This window comes from Chiroxiphia lanceolata, chromosome 5 (assembly GCF_009829145.1).
Source record: "Chiroxiphia lanceolata isolate bChiLan1 chromosome 5, bChiLan1.pri, whole genome shotgun sequence".
NCBI classification, from domain to species: domain Eukaryota; kingdom Metazoa; phylum Chordata; class Aves; order Passeriformes; family Pipridae; genus Chiroxiphia; species Chiroxiphia lanceolata.
In genome coordinates, this window is record NC_045641.1 from 52756899 (window position 1) to 52768445 (window position 11547).

Here is an 11547-nt window from a genome sequence, read left to right on the forward strand (position 1 = left end):
TTGGGTTGACCAGCTGTCCCCAAGAGCCTGTTTCATTTGTTCCCTGTGTGTGCTGACACAGAGTGCATCCCTGTTGTACCTACACACATGCACATTCTCCAGTCGTTTCCTCTTCCATCCTCAAATTCCCTCAGGAAAATGTGAATCTGTACATTCACAGTGTACATGTTGCCTTACATTGTGATTTCCTTTAGAAAAGTGATGGTCTAAAAAACCAGCACCTACCAACTCTTCCAGCATGCTCTGCATGTCTCCAGGGTTTGATCTGGTGACTCAAACCCCAGAGGTTTTGCTGCCACTCACTTCCAATTGGACTTGGGGAGCCGGGATCCAAGTCTCCTTGCTTTGGGTGCTGCCGAATGAGTGTTGCCCTCTCAGCCCTGTTCTGGTTGGGCTCCTGCCAGTGCTGGAGGTGGCAGGGAGTGAAGCCTTGGCTCTGAATTGTTTTCCATCAGGGACCGTGGTTACAAACGCTGGTTTGTGTCACCCGCGGGGGCAGGGTGCGTTCTGGAAGGGAGTTGATGGCTGTCTGGGGGGTTGCAGGGCTGTGCACTTCAAGGAAAGCCCTTTGCCCAGCTCCGACCTGAAGAGAGCCGCCGGCCGGGGCCGCCACGGAGGACCGTGACCGGGAATGGGGGCACGTGCGGAGGGCGGCGCCCACTGGAGGGCTCCGCTGCCAATCAGCGCTCGGAGTTTGCCCCGCGTGAAGCAGCCCGCCGGCGCCCACGGGGGCGGAGCGAAGCGGCTTGAAGGACGGGCACGGCGGCCAGTCACAGATGACCGGCCCTTGGGTCGGCGGCCAATCGGCTGAGGGGGTGGTGGTGCCGTCTGTCGCAGCCATCCGGTGGCTGCGGCCAATAAGCGCGCGGGTGGGCGGGGCGGCGGGCGGAAGTGCGGCTGGGCGCGGGTCACCTCCGGGCCGGGAAGGTGCGAGGGGATCGGGGGGGGGGGGGGGGTTGGGATTTTCCGGGCTCGGGCGGCCTGTCGTCAGGGGCCAGAGGGGGGCTGTCCTCCTTCACCGGGCTGGGGGGCTCGGAGCCCTGTCACTGCGGGAGCTACCGGGACGCACCGGCTGGAGGAGCCCTGCGGTACCGGGTCTGCCCTGGGGGTGAGAAGGCACGTACTGTGGCGGGGGGACTCGGGGAAACGGCGCCCTGCGCCTGGAGCTGGGATCCCGGTGGAGGCCCCGTGGCCGTGGGGCCGGAGCTGCAGGGGATGTCGGGCTGAGCACAGGGGCAGGGAGCGCTCCCGTGTGATATCCCATCCGTGTCTCTCCCGGGCACCTCCTGCCCTGGGGGCTGCCCTGCAGAGCGCACTCGGCTCGGGGCGCTGCCGCAGTGGGACCAGCCGTGGGGGGCCCCCCACCCCACGAACCTCCCGCTGTCCCCACAGATGGCCCAGAGGCTGGCGCTGCGGCGGCTACTGTCCCTCACCCCGAGCGGTCCCCTGGCACCCCCCGGCAGGGCCTTTGGCACCTCGGCGGGCCGCAGGAGCACCTTCAATGTGCAGGATGGCAGCGACTTCCAGGACCGGGTGGTGAACAGCCCCAAACCCGTGGTGGTGGATTTCCATGCACAGTAAGTTCCCCCCTCTCCACCGTCACATGTGCAGGTGTGCCCTGACTTTCCCGGCACGGTGGCACTCCGGGCACACCAGGGAGGAGCAGGCCCGAGGGCTTCCCAGGCTGTGGGGTCTGGTGTTACAAGGTGATTTTGCCCATGGAGCTCAATCCGTAAAGATTTCACTCACAGCTGTGCCCTGCAGCAGTGTCAAACAGCAGTGCCAGCAAGGCTTTCCCCAGGGTGGCGTTGTTGCACCTCCCAAGTGCTCAGGTGTCACCCCGCCCACGGCGTTGCATCATCTTGCAAAAGATACCTCAGGAAAAAAATTCTGATCTCTCCCCTATTTAGTTTTCTGGATGAAATGTCCTCTTAGAAACATTAAATGTTGTTAACAGCCATGGAAGAGCTCTGCACTTGCTCTGCCCCAGCACTACCACTTTGTGACTTTCCAGGTTTCCTAAGGCTGCTTGCTCTTGAGGCTCTTGACAGCAAATGCCTTTGAGTTAATAACAGCCCTGTGACACCAACAGCAGCATTTGTCATCAACAAAAATGTTGTCATCCTCTTGCCAGTAAAAATATTCCTAGATGTTATCTGCTGGATTAACGACACTGATTATCTTTGGTTTTTCATGTGTTTTCGTAGTCCTGCAGTGCTGTCACATGAGCCTGTTATGGCTGATTGAGGGCAAACAGAGTACAAAACAGCCCAAAAACTTCTGCTCTAAACAGACCGAGCTGGCAAAGCAAAGTGAAGTTTAGTTGGGATCATCCAGGGAGGAGAGGACAAATAACTGAAAGCGTGGAACTTGATAGAGAGGGAGGCTGAGGAGGAGCGAAGTTCACCAGAACTTCAATTCTATAAGAAAAGGGTACTTAGAGCTTTAACTCACGGTTTGCTTGAACTGAGTAAGTTCATACTATCCTAGCTGATGCAGTTAGAGCATGCAGGGAGTGTCCAGGGCCTCACAAAGCCTGCTACTACTGCACCTGGGTCTGGATTAGGTGGTCTCCCTTTGAACAGATGCAATGCCTCTGCAAGTTTTGCAGCTAAAGGGGGTCTCTGTAAACCCTGCAATGAGCATGGAGGGGAAATCTGTGATTTGGTGATTGGCATAAACTGATTTGGATGTGGTCTGTGAGCCTAGTGCCCGGCAGCAACAGTGGCTCCAGGGCAGCAGGATCACAGCTCTGCATGTGGATGTAAAGCCCGGTGGGGATGAACAAGAAGAGGGCAGGAGAACCAACAAGGCTGGCAAAGCAGACTGTGGTGTGATCAAAACGACATCTAAAGCACCACAAATGCTGGGTGGTGACCTCTTCTTCCACTCAGCCCCTCCACCACACACACAGAAAAAACCCTTTGTTGAGGAATACATTCAGTGCAGGTGTCTCTCAGGGTGCAGTTGCAGGGGAGCTGCAGGTTGACCTCTGGAAGTCCCAGGCAAGAGGCCGTGAGCTGCTGACCCTTTGCACAACAAAGGGCCTGGGGACATGTGGCCCAGCCAGGTGACCTGACACTCAGAGACACAGCAGGAGCTGACTGTCCTGGGCTTAGACTGTGAGGGGATAAAAGCCCAAGGGTTCCATTGTTCAGGGTTCCTCCTCAAAGGCACCAGCTTCATCTCTTTGTTATTGCACAAAGATTAAATTGTTTTAAGGATAGGGAACATCTGAGACTCTGCTATGGGAAACCTGGGGTTGAGCCAGCAAGGAAACCTGGTCTGAGTGTGAGTGTGGGGTGTGTAGCTGTGAAGGGGCCTCGGTCCCAGCTCAGGTGGTTCGAGTGTGACTGCCAGAGTGGCTTCTGGGTGGTTGAACATGAAGCTTCCTTAATGCCTTTGGCAGCTCCTTTGTGAGAGGAGTGTTTTTCAAAGCTGTGGTTCAGGAATGGTGTTTCCAGGCTGGCTCCCGAATGGAGCAGCACATCCTCCATGGCTGTTGCTGTGCTTGCCTCCTCTAATGTCCCCTCTCTTTTCTTGCTCCATCAGGTGGTGTGGTCCCTGCAAGATCCTAGGCCCCAGATTAGAGAAGATGGTGGCCAAGCAGGAGGGGAAGGTGGTGATGGCCAAGGTGGACATTGATGATCACACAGACCTTGCTATCGAGTACGAGGTAGGAGGTGGAAGAACACAGACTTTCTTTGGCTGGCAGCACCAAGAATGTCCCTCCCTGTGGAAAGCTGTGCCTGCATGGCAGCAGCATTGGAGGGGAGGGGAAGCCCAGTGCCTACTGGTTCCCGATCCACTGGATCTCTTGTTAGTAGGTAGATTTTGCTGCCTGGCTCTTCTCCAGCTCTGCTGGTCATGCTCAGCATCCCCACCTCTGATTCTGCACAAAGGTGTCTTCTAGGCCTTGCAGGCATCTGTCACTTGCCTGGCCTTGAGGAGCCTGAAGCGCATGCGGCGTTTTGCTGTGAGCCTGGGCTGCTCAAGTGCAGGGCAAGAATGTAAAGTAATAATCCCCAATCTGCTCTGCTACTGAAAGTGGTTCTTTGTCCCACTGGCCCATCCTCTCTTTCCCTTCCTTGTTCAGGATCTCTAGCTGGGTCCTAACATCCCATCCTTAAGTTGCAGCACAAGGAGACACCATGAGTTTTGTTTGGACAGGTAGAAGCCAGGTCAGGAAACACACATAAACAACAGGAGCGTGCATCCTGCTCTTGACAGGAGGGACCTTGGTGCTTACACTAGTGTGTTAACACCTCTGCTGGATGTGTTCCCTGTGGTGCCTTTTTCCAAGGAAGGAGCAGAACAACTGGAGAAGGCTTTAGGTTTACACGATTTAGTTATTTTTTCCCTGTGTCAGTGATTAGGTAGTTTAAAAAATACAAAAGCTCCTCTGACAACTGTGCTCACTTCTGTTTTCTCTCCTTGTAAACAACAACTCTGTCTGTGGAATTGGAGCATCCTGCTGTTGTCTTTTACAGGGAAGAAAGTGCTTAATTTTCACATGCGTGTCACACAAATGGATCTGCTCCCCCTCTGCAGATGAAGTCCTGCTCCCAGGGTGGAAGCTAGCTCAGGAAGCTCCTCTAGCTGCCCTGCAAAGTGTGAACCATCTCTTGAGCAAGCTGCCATTTTGTTGAGCCTGGAGAAGACACTGTATGCCATTCCCACACCCTGCCAAGCCAGAAGGAGACAGAAGTGGAAACAGCTTGTTCCCTCCCACTCTTTCCTGAGGGAGATGGTTTTGCCTGTGCTGTGGTGGCTTGTCCACACAGCTGGTGCCCACAGTCATGACTCGCAGCTCCCATAGGCTGAGCACAAGAGCCTCTGGTGTTCTCGTTGGTGGACACATGCTGGCAGATACGCCCCAGGCCAAGGAAGGTGGCTGCTGGCTCCTGAGCAGGGCTGGCTACTGCAAGCCCGTAGGCTGTGTAGCAGAAGGGTCCTGGTGAGGAGTTGAAGAGGGTGAGGTGTTTTTAGTGGTGGTCAAAAAGTGTGTGAATCCTAACATGCAGAGAAGGCTCTGGTAGCGGCCATGCTAAGAAGAGAATAGAGATTATTATCTCAAGTCTTGTATTGTTCCAAGCCTTCCAGTAGATCGAATTAGCTGGGATTACAAGAGGATAATCTCAGATGAGTGGAAAATGGCAAGCAGGGTGTGTGCATATGAAGGAAGTTCTATGAAAAGAGGCTGAAAGTCCCACATTGTGCAGGTTTGATGACACGCTGCGTGTGCTCTCCCACAAGAGTGGTGAGTGAGCAGCTGCACTATCTGCTGTGTGCACGTGTTTGTGTGCAGGGTCTGCCTGTCTGGCAGCCCTGTGGGAGGGGGGCAGGCAAGACTGAGGCTGCAGGGAAGGGTCAGCTTCTAGCAGTTCATTCCAGAGCCTTATATACAAACATGATGAAGATTTTGTTTTGTAAGAGGGCCTGGGGATTATCGCTGCCTCCTCTGCTTTCGAGGTGATGCGTATGTCTTGTCTGGGCCATTATCCCCATGGCTAAAGCCCCACAGCCCCCATCTTGCTGCCTGATTGCACAATGTCCTAGTCAGCAGCCTCCTTGGCACAGGGGGAGGCAGGATGAGGGGGAGACCCTGTGGAAGAGACGAGGAATGCTAGTGCATTCCTCTACCCAAGTGGCCGGCTGCCCTTGGCTCCCAGCCATCCTGGCTTAGCACGAAGCACGGATGCATTTCCTGCCACTAGTAATGTCCCCAGTGCCCTTCCCCATCCAGTTATGCCCAGCACAAAAGTTCTTTCTTTGGGGACTCCTCCTTGTATCTAACACCTTTCATCTCTGGTTGGGGCCTGTCTCCACTGCTCCAGCCCACTCCTGACCTCTCACCTCGAGAGCATAAAGGGAGAAGAAATACTTTTGTTTATCTTCAGTCTCTTAAAATTCTTTAGATTCATCTCTTGCCTTGGCCAGTTGCCTCTGTGTGTGGCCACTGGGAAAGGGCAGCCCCTTCTCCAGCCACTGTGGGTGGGCAGCTTAGAAGAGCTGCTGGGTACAGAGATGGTCGTTCATCAACAGAGCTCCATCCTGTGTTACCACCTCATTTGTAGGCCTGGGTGAAATCCTCTCTGCTCTGTTGTGTGGCATCCAAGTTTGTATGAAAGCCCCAGTTTCAGATGGGAGAGAATTTCCTTGGTACGGGTGGTGCCAGGAATAACCTGGATGTCCATGTTTGTTTATTTATCTGTGTGGTCAGCACTAATCAAAAGCAGACTGACTTTTTCTGTAGAAATGCTCTTGAGGGAGGAAGAAAGTTTGTTTAGGTTCAGTGCAGATGGGACCCAAAAAAAGAAGGGAAAAAAAAATAAAAAAACGCCCTCAACTTTGCATTCTAAAATTCTCATGACATTTGCTTCTCAACCAGCAAAACAAAGTGCATGCTCCGTTAATGGGCTGCCCTTGCTGCAGCTGGCAGGAAGAAAGCTGACAAAAGCATCATGTTTTCTGGGCAGAGGCAAGTTGCTCCATGCCCCTGGTTCTTGCCTGGCTCTGCAGCATCAGGCACAGACCATCCACTCTTCCTCGGGGTTTGCTCACCAGCACGAAGAGGGAAAGAGATGGAGAGATTGAGGCTGTGTGAAGCTCATGGGTGTTCTGGTTGGCACGCAGGGCCCAGCTGGCTGCTTCTCTGTAGTGCTTCCAAGATTCGCCTGTTCTTCACCCAGGCCCTAATAGGGGCCTGATGCTTGCCGTTGCTGGTTCTTTTTGGATGGAGCTGGGGCAACTCTTCTCGACATTAACCCACTGTGCGAAGCAGAGGGAGGCTCAGTGGAGGTTTGCCCTTCTCAGGAAGGAAGCAACCTGTTGAGTGCCATGCTGGTACTGTCCTTTCTCGCACCTAAAACCACAAGGGAACATGTTGATGGCACCATCACCAGCGCTGGGGCCCAAGCCCTGTGGATGTGCTCCCTCCAGTCAATCACTAGGAGGAGCTGAAGATCCTGCTTTGCAGCAACCCCGGCGCTCCCATCGCTTCAGATGAGACTGCAAAGCCCTGAAGAACAGACTGCAGAGTCTGGCTGGGACTGGGTGGGAAGGGAAGAAGACAAAATGTCCCTTTCATCTCGGGCTCCCAATGGGAGAAAAGCCAGTCCTCTGGTGGGTTCCCAGAGGAGGGATTTGCAGATTCTTTTTGGCAGCAAGGCTGGCAGTGCAAATGGGAAGGCCCCGCAGGCTGGAGGAGAGTCAGCGGGTGAGATAAGGACAGGACATGTTTTGGGGGGGAGACTTTGCAGAGATAAGGGCATTGAAGCTGTAGGGTCAGAAATGAGACCAGATCTTCTAGTGCTGCAGCTCTCCCAACTCTGATTGTTCCTTCTCTCAGTCATGTCCCTGGGGTCTCTGCTGTCACCAGTCAACCAGCAAGTCCTTGGGGAATGTTGTCATTTTCAACACTGTTCTCTTGGATAATTCCCAGAAAACTTTGTTCTGAGCTAAAAAAGCAGTGCCCAGAGCAGCACAGCTGCCTGCTGGCTCTGGTCAGAGGGACTTCTTCACTTCTTACTTAATTGTCAGGGATCTGCAGTGGGTGGCCACTGGTGTGTGACCAGAGGAACCACTGAAAACAGGAGTGGAAAAGGAAAGATGGGTTGGTAATTGTCATTACCATGATATGATGGAGCAGGAAATCTACCAGTGCAGTGATGGGGTGGGACCATCTTCCAGCTCCAGTCTTGTCTGGAGAAGAACACAGGTCCAGTCTGATGCTGCCCTGGCTACAAAATGTCCAAAGGTCGTCATGTCTGAGAGGTGTCCTGGATTTGTTCGCTTATGATAGGACAAAAGGGAAGGAGAAGAGGAATTTGTACTGGAGTGGTGGGAACAGCCTTGCCTCATTTTTATATTAGGTTTGGCTTAGTCTTTAAAAATTTAAACTTAAAAAGCAGCTCAGCCTTGACTTAAGCAGTGTGCTGTAAGTCAGTGCAGAGATGAGGCCACAAGGAGAGGAGGAACATGGAGCTCAGCTGGCCTGTTTGGCAAGTGGACATCTTACCCTAGAGCAGTGTATGCTCAGCTCCCTTGTAGCCACTTCTGTAGAGTTCCATTTGGGGACCCAGTGCAGCTGGGCTCCCCCAGCCTCTGCTCAACCTGTCTCCCTGTTTCTCTTGCCCCCAGGTGTCAGCAGTGCCAACTGTGCTGGCTATGAAGAACGGAGATGTTGTGGATAAGTTCGTGGGCATAAAGGACGAGGATCAGCTGGAGGCATTCCTCAAGAAACTCATTGGAGCCTGAAGTAAAAGGGTGGCTGTACCTCTCCTCTGGACATGTCCATGTTGTGCATTCCTTGCCTGGGAGAGCTGAGGGCAGGTCAACTCCCTGCCCTTTACAACCTGGGGGTTTCTTCTGGTTTGGTGATTTTAGGAGATGGACAGTGTTGTAACCCTTCCCTCCCTCTCCCCCTTCTTGTGAGCAGCAGTAGTTGTAAAGGGCTCTGAGGAGCAGGGCTGCTTATTCTCAAAATGGGGAATGTGGCTGGAATTAGGAGCCTATGTTTATCAGCCAAGAGCTGACGTGCAGAGCTGCTGCTGCTGAGTTAAGAGGAGGAATGTTTTTCTCTTTGCCTCACATCTGATAGCCCAGAGCAGAGGGCAGCTGCTCCCTACAAGATGATGGTACATACCTGCCCTGGGTGGGTTCATTTAAAGCTGAGAATGCCTCTGCCTTGCCTGTGAAACTTGTCTCTTTGTTTCTCTGCCCTTATGTTGTGGGGACAGGTACAACTCCTCCACAAATCCATGGGCTCCCATCATAATTTTATAAGAGAAAATATAAAGAAGTATTTTATGGATCTCCTTTTGTATGTCTGCAATAGAGAACTTTATCAGTCACTGCTGTCTGGCTGGAGAATAAAACCTGACTCTCAGAAATCACAGGGAAGTCCCCTGTCTGTCCAGAGAGGTGAGAGGGAGTATCAGCAGCACAGTGGGCTGGTTTCTAATGATGAGTTGGGAGAGTACAGGTTATGACTTGATCTCTACTAAAAGGTAATGTGCTGAAAAACAAAGTAGGGGATTACTTTCAGGGCTTTTGGTGGAGCTTATAGGACCCCCTTTGTGTGCTGCTGGATCCAGGGTGCCAGAGGCAGGACTTGCCTCCCATGTGCAGAGGAGCAGCTGCTTATTGTGTACAAGGAACCTGAGCTGTGCTCGCTCCTCCCGTGCTTTTCTCACTCCTTTCCTGCCCGTGGAGCCTGACAGCCTCCCTTTCCCTTTTGTGTATTATTAAGTCTGCTCAGGCAGGTGAGCCCTGCCAAAAGGCGGTCTTGACTTCAACTGCCCTGACCTTTGGACTATGGGTGCCAGTTTTGTGCTCCTATTGCAAGAGCACAAAGGCTCCTATTGCAGCCTTCAGCCCTTCCCACCTCTTCCTCCTCTTCATATACACCTGTTTCCAGCCAGCCTGGCTTCTGAGTGCTCCCAGCCTTCTCTTGTGCTTGTAGGCAGAGTACAGCACCAGCACTGATGCTTACTGTAATGTTTAATTCCAGTTCGCTTATCTAAGCTGCATGAGAACATTGTAAGTGCTTAATAACCATGTACAAGCTGCTTTTTTTTTTCTCCACAGCTTCTGTTTCCTTCAGTCACTCTTAAATCTGCTTTGGCTCTGCTCCATTTCACCTCCCTGGCATAGGTTGCTACGAGCAGTGAGGAAATTTTTTTTTCTGCACCTTTGCAATGATGATTTATGACCTTTGCAGGAGCCAGGGGAATGGTGATCCAAGTCCTGCTGCAATTGCAGTGCTGCTGGTGTCACTGCTCCCACCTCCTTCTGTCACCTCTGGGGCCTGGGCAGCAGCACGAGGTGGTGCTGGTCCCCTGAGATGGGTGCCTCCCCATCCAGCCCGGGCTGATCTCACCCCTGGCATGCTGCTAGAGGTGATGTCACTTGGATGTAATTTGGTAAAGAACTGTTGGTCAGTTATGATCAATAAAACCTGGCATTTCGTTTTATTTTGGAGATCACAGAAGCTATGCTGCTCCTGTCCTCCTCATGTTTCAGGGTGGGCAATTTCCCCTGCAGTTTCGGTGTTCCTGCTTGGTAAACACTTCTAGTAAAGGCTCTCCATTTTCCTGCATGAGCAGGAAAAGTAGGGGAACAGCGTCACATACCCGACAATAGTTAACTTTTTTGCCTTACCATCCCACAGAACAGGAAAAAACAGTGACTTTGCATTGTGTAATTATGGGGCAGTATAAATTAGTTATTTTATCACTTCCTTCTAAGGAAAAGCTAAAGTGTATTCAGCTATTAAAGTGCCAGCACACTTCAGAGTGCATTATATGAAAGCCACAACTGTTTCTTTGAGATAAATGCTGAAGATCCATGTACGTGGTGCCCTGTGGGAATCCATCAGAACAATGTAACAGGTGGACAGGAGGAAAAGACTTTTGGGAACAGCTTGAGATTCCCCAAGCGTTTTGCAAGGTTTTCACCACAGGACAGGACTCAGAGCACAAGGATGTTTTCTGTGCCAGGTTCTTAATTCAGCTCCCTGTTTGCCAGTGGCTGGGGGAGGCTTCAGGGTTTCCCACAGCAGTGTTAATAACAGAGGAGGTGCAAGTGGAAAGCACTACAAGCAGTGTATTTATGTAGTGGTTAAAAGCAATTTTCATGCCACCTAGATGTGATGTTGGTCTTTCCCGACTGAAGAGAGCTGAAGCAATGGGTAATTCCTCAGCAGTAGCTGTTTTTCTATGTCAGCTGGGAAAATGTTTCCTCTCAGCTCAGTCCAGCAAGGATGCAGTTTGTTTTCCCTTTTGGAGTTAAGCACACCCAATGCTACTCTGATCTGTTAAGCATTTGCTTTCTCCTGCCCAAGCCTGTCTATATTTTACAGTAGCTTTCTCAGCTCTTAATGTTCCTTGTTGCTATTTTAAGAGGACATGAGGATCAGTGCCTCCCCAAGGGGATCAAAGCTCAGCTAAACCCACTTCTCCTCCCCATGTATGTTTTGAACCTAACATCAAGATTCCCCCAAAGTCAGGCACAGTGCCCCTGTCTTCAGAGTCTTGTCCAAGGTGCCTGATTCCAGGCAAGCATAGATTTTCTGTTTGTTTCTGTAGGCTTTACACTTGAATCAAGCTCTAACACAACTGCTCCTTTCCCAAAGATGTTTGTGCCTGCCTGCTGAACTCCGAGTTATTCTTCAGCTGCTCTAGGTCATAGTGAAGATCTGCAAGGAAGGAGGGAGAGCTGTGCTATCTTCTCTGCTAGAGGGGCTATGCCAGGACCAGCTTCAAGAGTTGGTAGAGGATGAAAAATTCAGGTTGCCTGGCTTGCAGCACAGAAAGGGTTGTGTATATGTGGCCCTTTGAAGGGGACAGTTTCAGCCAGTTTGGTTCCAGTGAGGTCTGACCTCAACAGCCCAGCCAGTAAATCCTTTGCTTTATCAACAAATATGATTCCTTCTATACAAAGAACAAAACAAAGACCAACTTGATGTCAACAGGACACTGACCAGCCCTAGGCAGGGCCTTTCACCAGCCTGGCCAGGCTGTTTACCCTAACAGTTTGTTAATC

The 11547-nt window shown here is 51.9% G+C and overlaps 1 protein-coding gene across 2 annotated transcripts; it reads left to right on the plus strand.

The window, feature by feature from the left end:
- The first annotated feature begins 851 nt into the window (after positions 1 to 851).
- Positions 852 to 8897, plus strand: TXN2 (thioredoxin 2). Of its 2 annotated transcripts, none has more exons than XM_032687856.1 (4): positions 852 to 927; positions 1393 to 1577; positions 3553 to 3676; positions 8143 to 8897. In XM_032687856.1, exons 2-4 carry the CDS (start codon positions 1393 to 1395, stop codon positions 8257 to 8259), a joined length of 426 nt encoding a protein of 141 aa, XP_032543747.1. In that variant the 5' UTR covers positions 852 to 927; the 3' UTR covers positions 8260 to 8897. The 2 variants fall into 2 exon arrangements, with proteins under 2 accessions (XP_032543747.1, XP_032543748.1); XM_032687857.1 differs by having other exon boundaries at positions 923 to 1088.
- The last annotated feature ends 2650 nt before the right edge of the window (positions 8898 to 11547 follow it).